The sequence below is a fragment of the Lipophrys pholis genome (genome assembly GCF_963383615.2).
Source record: "Lipophrys pholis genome assembly, chromosome: 9".
Lineage (NCBI taxonomy): Eukaryota > Metazoa > Chordata > Actinopteri > Blenniiformes > Blenniidae > Lipophrys > Lipophrys pholis.
Genome location: NC_137639.1, coordinates 5,744,317 through 5,764,348, shown reverse-complemented (window position 1 = coordinate 5,764,348; position 20,032 = coordinate 5,744,317). Strand labels below are relative to the sequence as shown.

Sequence of the window (20,032 nt, the reverse complement as noted above, 5' to 3'; positions counted from 1 at the left end):
TGTGTGTGTGTGTGTGTGTGTGTGTGTGTGTGTGTGTGTGTGTGTAATCTACATTGGGAGTATATTGTATAACTGAGCCTTTTTGCAATTTTTAGCAACACAGTACTGACATGATGCTGTGCCAAATACCCACACAGGCCCGTTAGCTACAAAGCAGCACTATGGAGATCCAGCTGTTTGCCCTCGATTGATATCGCTTCACTGCAAAACACTAAATTTGTCCACGGTCATGCATATTATCCAGACTAAGGATACATGCAGGTTGCTGCAGCCGATGCCAGCTGATATGAAGCCAAGAGAAGGAAACACCCTGAACACTGCACACGCACTGACTGATTGCCACATGTGGTGTGTTAGCTCGGTTAGGCAGCTCATTTGTGAAAATGTGAGGGCACCAATATGAACCGAGTGTGCACCGACTTCAGGTTTCTTCAGTTTGCCTCAGAAGCGTGATGAATCACATGCAGCAGATATTCACTGTACATACTGTTGCTGTTTTGACTGCTTCTTACATTTCATAATTCTTTATAAGGCAGAAAAGCCTAACATAAGAGCATTTAAATCTGCATGCTACTTTGACATACAAGACAAAATAGTAAAATGTACAATTTGGGACAATATTTGCTCCTGATGTTAAAAGTGTGAAGATGTGGAAGTGAGTTTGAGGATGACCTGGTCATCGGATCCCAGAGCCTGGTTGGTGAGCAGAGGCCTGTAGTGTATAGTGTACGAAGTGTTGTTGATGAGGATCGTCCTGTCCTCGATCTGGAGGATCTGGATGCCGTGTTTCACCACAGAGGACACACAGAACTGACACAGCTGCAAAGAAAACAGACAGTAAGTTCAGACATTAAACAAAATGTATTTCTAATAACGTCGACTCTAAAGTAAAACTACAGTTACATTTGGGGCTTGAAAGCCTCCACCAAACAGCAAAATTCTGTTATATGTGTGGCAAACTGTACAGGAATGTAATAAAATGTGACAAATAGAAGCTTTCATTAATGAAAATAGAATAAATATGAAGACATAGTTATTAAATAGATTCTGCCTTCAGAAAGGTAATGATTTTTCATAAAGGCAGTTTAAGGTAGAGCTGTTGTATTGGGATTACATCAACACGTGTATCTGATTTCACTTGCTATATATTACAAAAACTCTTTAAAAAGTGTTTTAGCTAAATTGTATTGTTCTTATGTAAAAATGTTTTACTGTTTGATGCTGAGGTAACAGAAAATAAGTCATCTTCACGTAAACCTACAAATTTTGAGTTTTGAGTTCTGTTTCTCAAACCTTCTGTTTCCCAGGAAAAGCTCCCAACGTTACGTCGGCTTCTACGTATCCCTCCTCATCCAGAGTGACCACGTCGGCGCTCGATCCCTCCTTCCAGCGAGGTGAGGTCAGGTCGTGGACCAGTTTGAGGGCGGTGGACTTGTGCACGGTGTTGGTGTGAGCCCAGTAGATACCGATCTGGAAGGCTTCCTGTTTGTGGAAACAGAAACACAAAAATGATAACTGGTGAGTGATCAGTCAAGTCGCCCGTTACTGAAAAAAAAGAAGAAAAAAATTCGTATTTCGATTTCTAGGAGAGTTCATGTGGCGCTCGGCTGTGGTTTGACTACCAACAAGAGAAATTAGCGTTCTTGCGTGGCATTTCAAATCGCCCTGCGCCTCACTGCTGCAGGCCAAGTCAGCATGACATAATGTAAGAGCCTCACAGAGGCTAACAACGCAGTGATTTGTTGCATGGATCATGAAATATGCCGATCAGAATAGCAGCCCTCACCCATTAAACGGTTCGGTCTGAGAGCTGCAGCTGAGTCTTGCCATGAGAAATAACAACGTGCTATGGCAACAATGCTTTATTTGTTTGTATTTCACAGACTATTACACATTAACAACATTTTATTTTGTCTCTTTGTGCTGAAGCGTAGTAGCACTTGCTCTTTGATATACTATCTTCCAGCTTCGCCCTGGGTTAGTGACAGAGAAATCAGTGTGTGTGTGTGTGTGTGTGTTATGTTCCACAGGGGGAAAACCATGTCCAGACTACTTCTTCTGATCTCAGAAGCCAGTGAGAAGACGTGCCGGCAGCGTACGGTGACAGAGCTTGGCTGCAGCTGAGAACTTGGGCAGGGAATATTGTTGTAATGCAGCTCTGGTGAATGAGCTCAGGTTTTGTGCTTATTAGTCCAGACTGAAATGAGAAAAGAGCTGGTTTCATAATCATGACTGTAACGCCACAAAAGAACATCCAGGTCATGATGCAAAGACACAATATATCTTTAGCTGAGCATTAGGATCACTGCACATCATAATGGGACGTTATAATGGGAGATCCTGGCGAGTGTGCAGCCTATTAATGTCTTTCAGAGTCAGGATTAGTTTTATTGGGAAAGTAGTTTTGCCTGAACAGAATTCCGCTGCGATGGGAACGATGACTTTCATGCAACATGAAACCTGTGTGGTGCCATAGTAAATGGAGTGTCAGCATTATAGAGCAAATGTAAGAAAATGAAGAACAGAAACGATGTTTGAAGATTGGTTTACTTGTCCTGAGGACAACTGAGCATGTGAAAACAACTGAATGACTTCATGTGGATTTGGACATGCGGGGGTATGGGGGGGGGGGGGGGGCATTTTTAGAGTGAGAAAAACAACTGGGGTGGACTTCAGAAGACGAGGCTGTTTAGCTGATAGAATAAATGATAAAGTACCCCATTAAATCGCATCATGTTAAATGAAATTTAAGTATTTGAGGAGTCTGGGATCAACTCTGAGGTTATTTCAGATCAACCAGGGGAGACACCAGGAGGGGAGGTCACCAAGCCCTCTTGAATTTAAGGAGTTTAACATTTTGGAATTTTAAAAATAGGTGATTCTTATATGTAACAAAACTACTATTTTTCAGTGTTTACATTAAAAGTGTACAGTTAATTCCAAAATATAAAAGCTTTGAAGTACTGTGAGGATATGGGCGTGTTGAACACAAACATCCTGTCTCCAAAATACACAAAGGTAAACTCGCAAAGTAAGCAGCGGGAGAAAAAACTGGCATCGTGCTAAAGAGAAAGATGAACCTGTCAAGAAAAAAAGAGTGCACAAACAGAGTTAGATAAAACATGGCTTCATAGAAGCAATTGACAAAAATTAGAGCCGATTTCATCTTTTGGGGAAATAAAATGGCAACGGAAGTTTGAAACTGCAAGCTGAAGCAGCACCAGTCCACCAAACACCCAGAGATGGTGCCGAAACCCAAAGAGTTTATCCTCAGAGAAAAGGAGCTCATCTTTACAGAATATAGGTTAGGGTTAGGTTGGGAATCACTGGCTTAGATTTCTCTCCAATCAAGAGAAAGAACATCTGTTTAAAGGCCATCCAACTATCATTTTGCAGGTATTCCTATTTAAATGAATATATACTGTAGAATGACTGATGAGTTTCTCATACTTTGCGTTTACCAGCTGCTGTGTGGTGAAAACAGCTCGTATTTCTTCACTGTGAGGATATTTAGACCACTTCTGACCGTGCATTAATAATATCTGTCAACAGTATAAGCTTTCTGTGTCTTCTCGAGGATCTCGATTTTTTTCCCCTGATAGATTACCAAGAAAAGTAAAAAGCAGAATGATAAGAACAGTTTTCCGTCAACATGTTGCCTGTGTCTCACTATGTCTAAAAATGCTTCTTTTAAGGATTTGACGGTTTTCCACGACGCCCTACCTTGAAGTTAGGGGGCACTATGACCTTCCCCGCCGGGATCTGGAGCACGATGGTCTCTCCTTCGAACAGCCAGAGGTCCCACTGGGAGTCATTGGCCAGCAGGGCCCAGGGAAGCAGCTCCACCAGCAGCGTGTTGAGGCCTGGTTTCCAGCAGGACAATTTCACCTGCATGGGGCTGTCCCACTGCGCAATGGCGTCGACACCCGTCCTGTGTGAGGCAAGAACACAGGAAATCAGGACTGCCACTGAAGCACATCAATCCAATGGGAGACGCAGCGAGTGAGAGAGAAGAAGACACTGATCCAGCTGTAACGTGATTAAAGCACTTCTGTATATTCTGGGAATTAAATTAGTAATCCTGACAGTGCTCAGGCCACGCTGGCTCACATTTTAAACACATTTCTTCTGTTTTAAGGTTGTTTTCATTTCGGTCTTTGCTGCGAGTGCCGGAGCTCCAGACAGGCAGCTATTTGGTGTGAAATCCGTAAATTAGCTTGGAAATAAATATCAGTCTTGACTTATACTTTCCACTGTGTGCTCATGTGATTTGGCTGTGGACATTTTTTATTCACTATCATATATATATAAAGCGGCGTACAGAATTTAACATCACTTTAAATGATTCTTTGACTGTAGCACTGTTGCTCTGCAGAGCATAAATACTTGTGAAATAGGTTATACAGTACAAACTGAGAGGAGAGTTGACAGTGGGATCACACGCGAGATACACACAAAAGGGCTGACACATAACCGCCATTTTCCAAATTTTCTATGACACATCAGTCATTTCATGGTAATCATTGTCTCATGAGTGCCAAACAAATAGTTCTCTGAAGTTCAAAGCCTTCAAAGGCGGCCGATTCCCAGTTTTCCGTCTCCCACAAGGTCGCCGGGGCTCCATTGAAACGACCAACCTGCCATCTCAAACTAGTCACAAACCCCGAAGCTCCGAGCTGCGAAACGGCCCCAGAAAGGCTCTCGGCACAACTTTTCTTTACCATTTACTGGTGTTTATGTTAGTGTGTGTGGTTAAATAGGCAGCTGGCCTTGAGGCTGAGGACAGCAAAGAGCAGGGCTCATAAATCATATTACAGAGCTCACAAAAAGGTAATTGAAAGAAATGTGCTCAGCAGCTTCTGTCAAAACCCACTAACTGTGGAGCTGAGGCTTTTAAAAGTGTGAATTTTGAGAGACGGCTGCTTTGAACACACACACACACACACACACACACACACACACACACACACACACACACACACACACACACACACACACACACACACACACACACACACACACACACACACACACACACACACACACACACACACACACACACACACACACACACACACACACACACACACACACGGTCTGCGCTGCCTGCAGCTCAAGCTTACCCTAACCCCAACCACTACAAGATGTTTGTTTAATGATTGTAGAGGTGCCTCGCTGCCATTAAAAATCCAACAGAGAAAGAAAAATAACATTTACCACTTTCAACTTCCTCTGCCCCTTTAAGACACAATATTTACACACTCCCTGCCAATGAGTTCACTTGCTTTGGTTTCCGCACTGTGCCAAAGAGACGACGCGCTCTTTCCAAATAGCAAACTCTATCACCGTTATCAACATTAAGGGAAAATATACAAATTAAACTGTGGTTTTCTCGAGCTGTCCAACTTCTGAGTGTGTTTGGAGATAGAAATCAGTGCTATTAATCCACTAATGACACTTCTTCCCGTTTCTCCTCTCAGCATTTTCCTTGATGTCTCTACAAAGTAGCGGACTCCTGGCCAAACTGCCACTTTGTGAGAAGGGAAGTGTGTTTTGGCCTTGAGTTTTTGTCTCGTGGGAAGAAGAGAGAGGCCTGAGTGTCAGGGAAACTCAAAACTGCCGCATCAGATACGAGGCCTCCTCTGGTGGGCAGCATGTGACATACAGAGGTGAGGAATGTGTATGGTGCCGTTTGGAATGTGTGTATACATGCGCTGAGAAACAATGCATGTGTGTGTGTGTTTGTGTGTGTGTGTGTGTGTGTGTGTGTGTAAAGAGTGCAGAGAAATCCAGGCAACCACAGGCAGACATATGGCCCACATGTCCGGCAGACCCGCCGGGACTCTTTGTAACTCGGAGCCTGTGGGAGAACATGTGGCTCCGTCTTCTACTGCTGCAATCAAAAAGAAATTGCCTTGTGACAAAAGATGGTTCCCAGAGTGACATTTGGTTTTGCTGCCCTGTGGTGTACACCAGTTCATCAACGGGCCACATGTGCATCCACACCTACAGTACACACACTGCCTCCGCTGCGACTGAAGCCATGTGGGAGAAAGTGCGACGCTGACAGGACGACAGCTTGAATCTACGAATCAACAGTCTGACGCACGGCGCTGCATCGTCGCTGCACTGAACCGTTTTATAACTTGAACAAAGAGTGAGCAATAAAGAAAAGCTTCTCTTGTTAAAGGCTTGCTTGCACAACCCTCTGCTTTGTCGGAAGCCTACGATTAAAGAAAGGAACACACTTGTGGCTCTAAATTAAAATTGTGTGAAGTGATCCTCCGTTTAATGTACACCACAGAAACGCTGCAATAAAGATGAAAAAGAGTTATAGATGCGGACTTATTAGAGTCATCATGAGGCGGTGTAGTGTTGTTTTGGGCGGATTCACGATGCTGTGTGTGTGTGTGTGTGTGTGTGTGTGTGTGAGAATCTGTCTTTTAACTTGCATTACTTGTCATTATTATATATCCTGCTCTGACTCGCCCAGATCCAGTAACAGTGAATGTGAGTGGTTTGTTTCTAGGGTGTGCTCACACTTCACTCTGAATAACACGAACCTTTGATGGGACTGCCAGAGGTGGCAAAAGTACTGACACTCTTCTTTTAAGTAGAAATACAGATTATTAGTGGGAAAAGACTCAAAAAGAAATGACTCAACTTCTTTACTGAAGTAAAAGTGAAAATTGCAGAGTCTGACATGTAGTTATGTACTAATGGAAAATTTATTTTTACCTTTAATCGATGCATGATGCATGTTTCAGGGTGTCAAACACACTCAGTATTACTATGGTTATTATAACATTGTGTTTGTCAGTACCGCGACCCCAAACGGAATCATCGGGAAAGAAGATGGATGGATGTGTTTGTCAGTGTCAGTTCTTGCAAAGAGCCCAAGTCAAATTGGTTTTCAGTTTCGAATCAGAAAATCGTTTTCTTACTATCCATGAGTGGTTTTTATATAATTTTGTTTGAAACATCTTTTGTTTTGTATAGACGTTTATCTTTAAATTCATCAATCAAACCCTAACCCTATTCTATCACAGCCTGCAGCTTCAAGTTGGATAAATGTTCCCTTCATCTGCTTTAATCGTCACACTGTCGCTGTGAATCGTCCTCATAGAGGTAAAAAAAGGGAAAAAGATCCAGTTTCAAACAAGAAAGTAAAGACATTTCTGTTCAAATGAGGGAGTAAAATTTAAATGTTGTTGGAAAAACGATACTCAAACACAATAATAAATTAAAACTACGTTGAGATTAGCGTGTAAGGACTTCTGTTCATGTTGTGGATGTATAATTGCTCCCATTTGAACTGTACTACAAAAAAAAGGAGCCAAAAGTCCCCTAAAAATGAAACTGGAACTGTTTATTTGAAGTGTGAACGAGGCATCAGAGCACTGCGTCACTAGCCTCTTTGGTGTGGTGACCCCTCCTCATGGGCTTTTTTTAGCTGGTACATCATATCCATCCTGTGACCGCTAACGGCAGCGTTGGTGCGCCAAAATGTCAGATAATATATCTTAATAAAGTGCAATTATCTTGTTTGTTTTCATGTTTGAATTGGATGTTGACAACATCATTGGAATTAGATAGAATTGTCATGAAGGGAAAACTGTCACCTTAAGTGTTCAAAGAAAACCTGATCGATATGTAGAAATTATGAGAAATAACCTTTGATTACCTGTCCGTGTCTTTAGAGACGTAAGGCCATGAGGGCTGAGAAGAGCCCTTCGGTCCATAGAAATCAGCCAGGATGTGTCCGGCGTTGTCCTCACTGCCAGTCTTGTTGACGATCTGCTTGATGAGGCTGGTGGAGACCGGGACGGCGCAGTGTGAAGCGTCTTCATCCTCCCTGAGACACGGAGTACAAACACAATCATTATTTCCATATCCACCAGGATCATATTGAGACAGGGAAATGCTGGAGAGCATGCAAACTCCCCACATGGTGGACGATCTGCTGGAAAAACATTACAAGGTATTTTTTGACTACACACATCCAGAAACGACATCAAGCAAACGAAGATGCCTGCAGGAGACTTTGTGGGTCTCATTGAGCCAAAAGCATTTATATTTTCTGGGACTGCCAGGTAACAAGGCCTTACCAGGAAGAGCTCCACAAACAATTAAAACATGTCTTTGGTGAAAATATCACATTTAAATTTGAAACAATCCATTTGGGAGGTTTACTGTTAGAAATATGGATGAACTGCGAGAGCCAAGTTTGTAGCCCATGAGACAGCTTGAGGATCTGAGGAGATGCACTCCTCTGTTCTGGTGTTTTTATTCATTAAATATTTTTTGTTTATTGTTTTCTGTTCATGTTACTAACCAATATAATTTTCCCTTAAAAGAAAATCCTGGGAAGATAAATGGACAAAATCAGCTGGAATTTACAGAACTATGCTTTCTTATGTCCTTGATTGGCAGTGGCTGTATTTACTGTTTATGAAAAACGTTGACTTTCCAATTAAAAAGCGAATTTTAAAGAGAGGTGAAGAAACAGAGTGCAGCCCACTTCACCATCTCGGGGCTCAAAACTAGAAATATATTTTCCACAAAACCTAAAATCCAAAGCTGGCTTGGAAGCATGTTTACTTATATTATGTCAGAAACAATTCAACCATATTTTTTATTACTTATTTTGCGATGAAAGAAGACATCTCCTGACATCAGCTGACTATTCCCATTGTTCCGTTTGGTAGAGTCGGAGTGATCGAAGGCTAAACTCCACTTTTACCCCGAAGAGTTGAAATGGGTTGAGTTGGACTTTAGTTGAGCTGATTTTTGTTTTGTTTTTAATAATCTTCTAGTGCAGACACTAATTCAGATAGATCAGAGGAATTGTTAAAGGGTGGTAAATAATCCTATTGGATATCAGCCCCAGACAGTGGTCAATTATGGGTAGGTTTTTTTTTTGTTTTTTTTCAAAGAAACAACTAAACATTGCAAAGGCTTCTTGTCTTTCTCCAGACAGGCTGAATCCAGAGCAGCAGTTTATTAATAGGACCCATTGTGCTATAAAGGAGAACTGGGGCTATTGCTTTTGGATCTGGGGCAAGACAAGGTGTTGACAGGAAGCTTTTTATTCAAAGCAGTGAGGGGTGGGGGGGGGGGGCTTCTGATTGTAACCCTCAGATTTTGAATGTTGTGGGCAATAAGAGGAGAGCGAGACGAGACACCGGGGTTTTGGTTCTTTCGTGTCGCAGACCGCAGCTCTGCTCTCCACCTCGCCCATTAGAGCCCACAGCTATGTGTAATTACAGGAAGGAAAGATGAGCTGTTGACCAGCGAACATTCATGATTGGATCTGTCCTAGAGGCTTGGGACCGGGAGGCTGTGAGGGGGGTGGGTGGGATTTGTGTGGATGCGTACTGAGTGAGTGTGTGTGTGTGTGTGTTTACAGTTGTGGCTTGTGGTGTGTTTTTTGAACATGGTGAGGGACGGATTGAGCTGGGGGGACGAGACAGGGGACGATGTAAGTTTGTGCGGTTTCGACGGGGGACAGATCGTAAACACAAGGAGCGCTGTGGTCGCAAACGAGAAAGACAAGACACTCGGTTGTTTCTGAGCTTTGCTTTTTTGCGCGCATGAAAAGGATTTATCCACAACACAACAACGGGGGCCAGCTACATTCCCAGTCATTGTATGGCCATTGTGGTTCCTTTATGGCAGCTGAAATCAAAATAAACTTTGCGACCAGATATCTAAACACAACAGTTAGAGCAAAATATTCTCTCAGGGAGAGTCAATTACACTCAGTGTTTACTCTGTTTATTCAGATCACCACTGACTGCTACCAAAGCCCCCTCCCCCCATGCATTTGCATGAAACATCATAAATTACAGCTGCACAGATAACACATACAGTAGGAACAAAAATACAGTACGTACATGTGGTAGTTATTTCCCTCAGGGCCACACAACGTCAAACATAAACACTCATGTAACTGAGAGACACTTTGGACCAAAGCACATGTATTTTACATGTATGTGACAGTGGTGATGTTATTAGACCCACATATCATGTAGATGGATTAGAGAGAGACGCATGTCACTTCTTTTACAGGCCAATTGATCCAGCTGAGTGGAGTCTGCAGTGATAAAGTGGATGAGGAGCTGTCTCCACCACAGGGGGATATGGACAATATGAGAAAGTGTGAACACACACTGACAAACTGGGACAGAGGAGCAGTCGCAGCAGTGATGTATGTGACAGACTCTGCCCATGATGAAGTGGTGACTGTCACACTTGCAATGGCACGTAGCTCACCAAGACAAAGACAGACAGGGACCACACACTGTCTGTCCCCCCCCCCCCCCCCCCCCCCCCCCCTGTACACACACACACACACACACACACACACACACACACACACACACACACACACACACACACACACACACACACACACACACACACACAGGGGCAAACACTGAGCTGATATGGGGCCAAAAACCTGCTTCCTGTTAAGGCCCATATCTAAATGAAGTGTAATTATGGTCCAACCTGACATGTTGGAATGGCTGAACTAGTCTCAGCTGCTGCCAAAGCTGGCTTCCTCCTGCCTTGAAATGTGCGTGAATTCCCCTGGATCAAGTCTTCATATTGGCTGACACAAACCAGAATGTGGTGTCAGAGGATCTTAAGTAAGTGTCGCTCTCCTTCGGCTGAACGGAGGCACATAAACCTAATGTGGAGGACCAGAGTCTGACTCTTTCCTCTGCAGCTGGATGAGGTAGTCAATGATATAAAGCAACTGCTGAATATGCGCTGTACGTCAGGATCCATTTTGGATATGAAGAAATGACAAAGAAGATGAAGTAACCTCCAGAGGAGGAGACACTGTATGATGTATGAAGATGCTGCACCACAGGAAATGTGTGTATTGGCAGTCCTCAAAGTGGTAGATAAAACTGTATCACAATGATGTACAAAGAAAATAACTCTACAGGTGCGGCATTAAAGTTAAATATTGGTCAATCAAACAAGACAACTACATACACTGGAAACATTCATTTGATCCTGGATAAATAAATCTACATTATTCAGGCATTTAGCTGTAAATTTGGCCTCTTGAGGTCCTAATGGAAGAAAGTGATTATCAGCCACTTTATACATTTCATATATTACAACAAAATATATGCACATACTGTATATGTGCATTGTACTCTTTAGCTAGTTTTAAGGAATGATTATAATTACTTACATCAAGAAAAACAGTTGCTTCTCTCCAGCTAATATTATTGGTTTCACTCCTTTTTACTGAGTCACTCCAAACAAGACACTGAGAGAATTTCTTTTTAATTCAAGTGTTTCAAGGTTTTTACTTTCTACAATTTTATTTTGACAGACGATAAAGATGTATGTCGCTTTTTCAATGTGGCAAATTGTGACAAATTATGTAATGCGATTAGGGTTTTGTACTTTTAAATATGCATGTATTGTTTTTGTTTGTGTGTGTGTGTGTGTGTGTGTGTGTGTGTGTGTGTGTGTGTGTGTGTGTGTGTATGTATGTATGTTTCTCCCACCTGGCCTGGAAGGTTAGGTGGTGAGTGAGGTCGGCCTCGGTGTTCAGCAGCGGCTCCTGGTGTCCTTGTCCACGGATCAACTGGCTTTCCCTCTGACTCAAACTCCTCTTCTCGATGTGCACGATGAGCGGATCTGGCAAGTGGCTCCTCATGATGAAGAGAGGACTGAACACCACCTGAAACATGGGAGTGACGCAAAGCAAACATGAGAGACTGAAAGAAACCAAAACACCCCAGCAAACTCAGTGTTCTGGTGCAATTCAAATGCTTCGGTTTCATAATCTATTATAAGCAGGTATGTGTGTGTGTGTGTGTGTGTGTGTGTGTGTGTGTGTGTGTGCGTGTGTGTGTGTCTGTGTGTGTGCGTGCGTGCGTGTTGCCTGCTCACCACTCTTTGTTGCATGTGAGAGTCGGGTTCGAGGGTGATGAGAGTACACCACACGTAAAGCAGAGAGCCGCTGGAGCAGGGCACCTGTAGGGAAACAAACCTGCCATTATTAAGGTTCCTCTTTACTTATCAGTTCAACTCTCCTGTGGTGTAGTGGTTAGCACTATCACTTCACTACGATAACATCCTGGTTCGACATCTTTCCTTGTGGATGCTCTCCATGTATGAATTTCCCCCAGCAGAGTCAAAAAAACATGTGTTTGAGGTAAATATGTGACCCTAAAATTGCCCGTAGGTGTGAATGTCAGTGTATTTCCTTTTCTGTGTCTCTGTGTTCCCCCCGGAATGTCCTGGTGTTCTAGTTTCCTGGACTCACTCATAATCTGCTCCTGGTAAAGTGGTAAAGAAAACCCTTCAAATATTCTTATTTTATCATTTCTGCAAAGAATTAACAAAATAAACTAACTCATATTGATTGTTTGTGATTCGGGGTGTGAAACGTGGGTATCAGATGGGTTTTTGCTGCCTCTTACTCCATGACAGGATATTTACTGCCTCCATCAGTAATGTATTATCATGTTTTGGCCAGAAATCTTTGACTCTTGGCTTCTGCCGGTAGTTAAAGTATCCCCGAAGCCCTGCATCACAATGTTGTGTTTGAGGCGACTGACAAGTGTCAGAGCCAGATAATAAGCCATTTCAGGCAGTAAAATCTTGACAAGATTTAAAGACTGAGAATGTGCCCACCGAAGGCTGAAGGCTCTTAATGTGTCACTGGTGTTTGTCTCATATACTCTTCACTCCTCATTAAAGCTTTGGGATGCCAAGGCGCATTACAAGTGGTCTAGTTTATGACGGATTGGGGACTTCATTTACTGGAGGGGACAGCGAGGAGAGAGAGAGAGAGAGAGAGAAAACATTCAGTTTTAATACACAGGCTCCCTTCAAAACAGGCTTGTTGGGATGAGGAGGTGAAACGTTGGCAAACAGTTTCTGTAGGCATGACGTGCTAAAACACACAAACTCCACTGGGCTCAGGTCATCATGACCCCTTGTGTGTTGTGAAATGTGGAAACACAGACCAAAACACAAGATGTTAAAAATAAGATTTAGGGAGGAGGATGGTGAGATATGGAGAAGGAGTTACTTCAGATGGATTACATATACAGAGAATGACAGATGAGAAACAAGACAGACGGCAACGGGGGAAGGAAATATAGTGAGCAAGGCAGGTGGACGAGCTCGATGCCAGAGGATGAAGTCAAAATAAGAAAAGGAGTTAACAACTACAAGATACTGGAGTGAGCCAGTGTGTGGGCGGGAGAAAGAGAACGAGTAAAAGAAAGGGAGGAAACAAGAGAGTGAAATAGCAGGAGACAGATGGAGATAGAGAGATCTAAGTACTCAGCTACTAGTCCAGGCAGCTCTCTCATTCAGAGCCAAACCTCCATATGTATAATGAATGGCTGATCTTAGGAGAAGAGATAACAGCGGAGGTTGGAGCAAAGTCAGAGATGTTCAGACTCACACACAGAAGCTGGACTGGTGGAATGGCTAGCTGTTAACAGCATGAGGCTCATAAAGACAGGAAGAGGACAAAAAAAAAAGAAAGAGTGAATAAGAAAAATAAAGTGCAGGAGCAGCGGGAACGGAGCTGGCACTAATCCAGTGGTGTGAAAGTGACTTCAAAGCCTCTCCCTGTGCCTACATATCAGCTAGTGTTTCCTGTCTATGGTTAGTGTTGTTATGAGAGAGCATAAACTGTATTTTCTACCTCTCAACATGCTCGGGTTATGGGTTGCAGGGCCTTTGTAAGTCTATCTGAGGGGAAGATCTTAATCTGTTCCCTCGCAGCGAGTAGCTGCATGGAAGCTCTGCCACTGTGGCCACCCAGGAGAAGAGGATCCGGTCACAGTTGGTGGTCCAGTCACCAGCTCCAAACGTGTGTGTGTGTGTGTGTGTGTGTGTGTGTGTGTGTGTGTGTGTGTGTGTGTGTGTGTGTGTGTGTGTGTGTGTGTGTGCGTGCGTGCAGTGAGAACCAGTTCAAATCGGGCCTGTGCTCGTCTGGCTTGCACATTCAACAGCTTGCAATGCAACAACTACGATCTGTACACAACACGTGCATGTCTTTGTGCTGATGCACATGGATATATGACATGCATATCCAATATTGTCTGAAAAGAAAGACGATTTATGCAGTTTAAAATGTAGAAAAGATGTACCTAGGACAACATCTGACCAAAAGCTGGTGCTGTAGTACCTGTACAACAGAGCTGCTACCGCTGTTCTTGTCCCGCCTCTCCAGCTGGACGTCCTGGGACCAGTCCTCGTCTCCTCGAGCCCTCACACACAGCTCTGTCATCTCAGCGTCCTCGAGCACGTAGGAGGGCAGCTTGGCTCCGGCCTCCAGACAGTCGCAGTGCTCCTTGACCACGGTCTGTCCGTCCGGCCCCACGTAGTGCTGCACCACCCGGAGATCGATGTCCTGAGTCAGGTAGCTGCACATCACCTGCCGTCCACAGATTATCACCTGCAGGACAAAGTCACAATTGACAACTGCCTCAATCAGAAAGTAAACAAAAGAGCTCCATCAGAAATTGTCTGCTGGTTGTTGTTGAAAAAATACCAAACATAACAGTATCACTCACACACTCAGTTAGATTTGATGTTGTAACCTCTCACACTGCTATGTTTTGTCAACTACTATTAAATCCCATCATGTAAAATTTCAAAGCACATTACAGTGTGTATAGTGACTCTAAACGTACAATTTCAGCTGCAGTGACTGCACAAAAATGTTGCTGCATGGTGACATTTTTTAAAATATTTTCATATGAAAGGATAAGAATTCCTTTCGCACATTTTATCTCTTGATCAGTCTTCTTGTGCTTTACATGATCAGTCACATTCACTCACACAATCACACATTTATGGAGACTGCACGCAAATTGTTTCCACACACTTTAGCAACTTGCTCAAGGACACATCAAGACAGACTGGACAAGAGTGGGGATCAAAACACCAACTCTGGGAGAAGACGACAAGCCGCTTTACCTACTGAGCCAGTGTGTTTGTTTTTAAAGCAGACGCCCAGTTACCTGTGATCAGTACATGATGTGACATAAAGCCCCGACAAAGAATCGCTCTGTGGCAATGGAGTCTATCAGGGTACGTGGTGGGGGAGTGATTAGCAGTCTTGCCTCACAGCGAAAAGATAATAGTTCAATTTTGGGTTTCAGGGCTTCCTGTGTGAATTTTGCACTACACCTTGTGGTTTCGTGGTCACTTTAAAATGGCCTGTGTGTGTTTGAATGGCGGCTTGCCTTTTGCCCACTGTCAGCTGGGATTAGCCCCTGCAACCTTAAGTTGGATAGTTTTCAAGAGTTTCTTAGCTGAAGTAAACAGGACAGGTGGGAAAACTATACAGTGTGACACAGTGATAACGCAGAGAGAGTGAGGAGACTTACGGTGGATACGCACTCATCAATAAAAGAGAAATGTGAGTTCTGGAGGTGCTAAACCTGAATGCAGGACTCCTGTGAATGTTTCCCACAAACGCACATGTCACACTCTATGTTATTTTCTCAGCACCTTGAAATGAATGCATCATTTTCCTGCGGCCTTGAGAGAGAACTAATTTCTCTGCTGCTGCAGAGTAAGTATTGACTAGAAGACTCTAATAACAGAGAGAAGTGGTGAGAAGGCATTCAGAATACAGTTTTTCTTTGTGTCCCTGCGCTATCTCTTAGCCAGGTCACCATTGCAAATGGGAACTGAATCACAATTGACCTAGTTGATTAAAAAAGCTTAACACTACTATGACTAATGATAATTACTGATGATAATTATAACAACAGCCCCTGCGATGGACTGGCGACCTGTCCAGGGTGTGTCCTGCCCTCCACCATAGTTAGCTGGGATTGGCTCCAGCAACCCACGACCCTGCACAGGATTAAGCAGTATAGAAGTCAGATGGGTGGATGAATAATAATAGTGAAAAGCTCTGTGATCACCCCACGTGCACTTTGAAAAATACAAATTTGAACAGAATGCAAGAATTACAAAGACTCTGTTGTTTGTATCTTTATGACTGTTATTTATGGCCACTTATAGACTTAATTTCTTTCAAAATTGCTCTCAACACAAAGATGATAGAGGGAGGGGACAGCAGTCTGTCACAATCTGAGGGTGAACTCCTCCACCTCTCAAGCAAACATGAGCCGAGGTGACCTGAGGCGGGCGGGAGCCGGCTTCCTCTGTGGTGGCAGCTGCTGTCCCACTCTGAGGCTTTTTGTTCTAGATTGGATGCGACCGATGCTCAGACTCTTTCTGCTGGATCCAGTGGAAACAAGATGTAATCAAAGTTGAGGACAGATGGAAGAAGGAATGCTAGAAGCAGAGTCTGTTTTGTCTGGAGGATGAGAGGGAGACGTGTGTGACACTTGACACTGTTTACATAACAAAGTGTCCCTGCTATAATCTCATGGCATCTCTGCATTTTCAGGAACACGGCCCCTCTGCCTCGCATTTGTGGAAAAAATTCAAACATGATTCATCCCCGTCCTTGATGTGAAATAGCCTGCTGGTTTATGATTCGGGTTCATGCTGTTTTTTGATTTCCTGTGATCCTCTCCGTGGACTTACGGGACACACTGCATTCTTGGATGGCTTATAGGTCATACGATTTTGTTTTCGTGCTATTACACAGGAAGCGAACACTGACCCCAACCAAAAAAAGAATATTGTTTGTTCTTAGCCATGTAAATAATAAATCACAATATCAAAATGGGAATGAGAATAAAAAGTTCTCATCCTCAGATGAGTGCTGGGACGAAGCCCAAGCTCTCTGTGTCACATAGGATGGGAGAAAAGATATATTTTTTCCCAGGTCTGCACTGACATGATCTGCAGGATCCTCCCATTCTCCACTATGATGAAAACATTGGTCCATATTTATTGCTGTGGCATAGCTGCACCTCAAATCTGCAATTGTCAACTATAAAGTGTGCCAATAATTTGAGTCCCATGCCTGGAACTTGCCACAAATTCAATCTGGAGTTGGCAGTTCTCTTCACGATCTCTCCTTTCATTTAACAACAACGACTCTGATTAAATCCCACGCAGCTTCCAGAGATGTCGTATATACATGTTTAAACTCTATGAAAACTAAGAAAATCTGATGATGAAACTGAAGCCATAAAAAAATGGTACAAATCTTTTTAAACCAGATGTGTTCTTAGGAGACAGTAAATGTAATACTTCATTTCAAGTACAAAAGTAACCAAAGTAAATCATTTGTTTGACATATTTCAACCACATGATAAAAGCATTTAATTTTCTGGAAGTCAAGCCCAGAAGCAGAGCGTTTGGTGCTGAAGAAGAGTCGCCGTTTCACACGATTCTTTTTGTTTGGCTGTTCGACTCGCGTGTAGATCACATCAAACAGTTTCTGTCTGATTATGGAGTATTATCCACTCTGATAGCAGCAGTTATGAATTTCACACTTCTTTTGCGCTGAACATGCAAATGAGCTTAATCCTGTAATAACCTTGCAATTGATCAAAATTCCTTGGAGAACATTTTCCTGAAAGGGTGATCAATTCTCTTTAAGAACATCGAACGTTCAACCTGTTTTGAGGTGAGCTCTTTAGACACATTTCCACAACAACACGATGTTCTCTTTCATATAACTATGTCTCAATTACGAGAAAAAACTGTGACTTCAAATATTTCTGTCAAAAAACCCAATATTCAACTAAATAAATATGTGATATAAATATGACAATATGCCTCTTCACCAGTAAACAGTACCTGCTTTTGGACACCATTAAGCTGCAGGACCTTGATGATGAGTGAGGCGGTGCGCCCTTTGTACTGGATGGTCCTCAGCAGAGTCCCCACGTTGTCCACGCTGAACGCCTCGGACCAGCGCCAGTTCCCCCATCCTTCGATGCAGATGTGCAGCAGCTGCGGGATACGCACACAGGAAAACAGAGACAGAGGACACCAGACATCAGACGTTAGTGTACGTGCCCTTTATTTACCCTGAGCAAAAGGCAAGTAAACAACAAGATTCTTTGTTTGGAGGATTTTGGTAGGAGGGGGAGATGAACAACAAAGTTCCTGTTTACTGATCCTGAGCAGGCTCACTGCTGTTGGGAGCAGAAATGGAAGGCCGTACACAAACTGGCCAGTGGAAAACAGCTGATGTAAAAGATCATTATGCGGCTGTGTGTGTGTGTGTGTGTGTGTGTGTGTGTGTGTGTGTGTGTGTGTGTGTGTGTGTGTGTGTACTTGTGTGGTTGAATGTGGAAGACTCCTTTCTCCACACATCTAAATAAAGGGAACAGAATTTGGCTCCCATCCCTTTCAGCCTCATATCCATCACTTGGCTGTGGAGGCCGTCCATGTGTGTGGCTGGGTGTAAACACACAGACTTGGGAAGACAGCAGTAAACAGATGTTGTCCCGTCGTTTGACAGTCAAACAACTTTGCAGCGGTGACAATTTTCCGACCATTTTCCACATAATTCCTTCTACTTTGGGATGCTACATGGCAGCAGCGCTGAAAATATGTGAGTGGGCACAAACACATGGTGGAAAACTGCTATTTTAATTTCTTTCTCCATTACGCAATGAACTGATGACGTGTTATGAATTGTTGATAGTTGAAGCTCTTGCTGCATCTGCACTCACAAGCAGGAAAACGGACGGTCCAAACGTCCACGACACCTGCGCTCCAGTGAGGTCATTCACAGACGATCTGTCCACTTCTCAACAAACATGCCGAGGACACCCATTTGTCAAACAATGCGAGTGTTGTCAGGAGATTACGGTCACAGTACGGGAGCTGAATCATAAATACGCAGTGAGATCTGAAGGCGCCTCCCCACCCGAGGCAGTGAGGATGACCTTCCACCTCGCTGAACTCGGTGTGTCGGCCCTGCTGCCAACACAACGTCAAACTTGTAACAGTAACAAAGAGAGGGGAGCGTGACAGGGAGACAAAGAATGTCTAGAGTGAGTCTAGAAAGCCGGTGCGGAGGGGAGACAAGTTCAATCACCTCCCAGAGGAGCGGTGACCATATTCAAACAGTGAAAAACATTTTTACACTTTGGGTCGTTGCCTCAATGTGCCGAACATTTAGCCAATCTGTTTAAAGAAAAACAAATTACCCCCGAGGTCAAAGAGCGCAGGGGGACCCTGGTCAGGACCTCCTATGTTTCTCTGCACTGCCGTCTCTACTCGCTCTTTGAAGACAGATTTCTTTACAACAACATTCTTAATCAAAGCCTGAATTCACTTTCTCCAGAGTCCCTCCTCACTGTTGGCTGCGAGGAAATGACTTAAACGCCTCAGATCTCCTCCTCAAGAGGACTTAACTCTTGGGGAAAGTGGCAGAGTGGCGTAAACAGCCAGGTGGCGGAGGTTAATGTTAAGCCCGAGGGTGGAGAACCGCTGGAGGACTCCTTAAACCAGCACTAACATTATAACCAAGTCCAGTTAGGATCACGGTGGTTGGCGGAAAACTTTGAAAATAACTGTAATGTGGGATTTGCTCTCGTCATGTGACCTGTTACTGAAGAAATACATTCACAATGGGACTGGATATGTGTTAATTATAGATAAAATCTTGCAGTGACAAACCCACTGGAGCCCTGGCACCATGTGTGAGGACGGACTTGTTGTTTCAACACTTCTCTCGCTCCTTTAACCCCTCGACCCCTCCCCTCTTCCTCTGTGCACTTCATCACGCCTGTGGCTCAACTTGACCTTTAAGGGAGAAGTCATAATAATGTCTCTACTCAAACTTCAAACGGTGACTGCCGCTTTTGTTTGAATTCATCACTGCTCTGACTCAAGTGGAGGAAGAAAAAGGGGAGCAAAAAAAAAAAAATGAGCGCAGCGGTGACACACATGAGCTGGACACGTAGGACAACAAGAATGAAAAATAAGAAGCTGTTTTGCCTCTTTGTGACGTATCCAACTGCTATGACACTGAGAAAACCCAGTCGGCCACATGTGGCCCTCCAGTGTACATGGTGCAAGCCTGGTCGCATGCTGTAATGGCGAATTTTAGAGATGTTTTTCAGGAAAACACTGTTCACTC

At 43.6% G+C, this 20,032-nt stretch overlaps 1 protein-coding gene across 1 annotated transcript in view; it reads right to left on the bottom strand.

Annotated features, from left to right (window-relative positions):
- vps13b (vacuolar protein sorting 13 homolog B) overlaps window positions 1-20,032 on the bottom strand; it is a 372,358-nt gene that overhangs the window by 15,172 nt on the left and 337,154 nt on the right. The window contains 8 exon segments of the mRNA XM_080472571.1: window positions 673-819; window positions 1,294-1,482; window positions 3,724-3,931; window positions 7,685-7,855; window positions 11,535-11,710; window positions 11,923-12,006; window positions 14,183-14,452; window positions 17,734-17,889. Coding sequence (XP_080328697.1) covers window positions 673-819; window positions 1,294-1,482; window positions 3,724-3,931; window positions 7,685-7,855; window positions 11,535-11,710; window positions 11,923-12,006; window positions 14,183-14,452; window positions 17,734-17,889 — 1,401 coding nt within the window.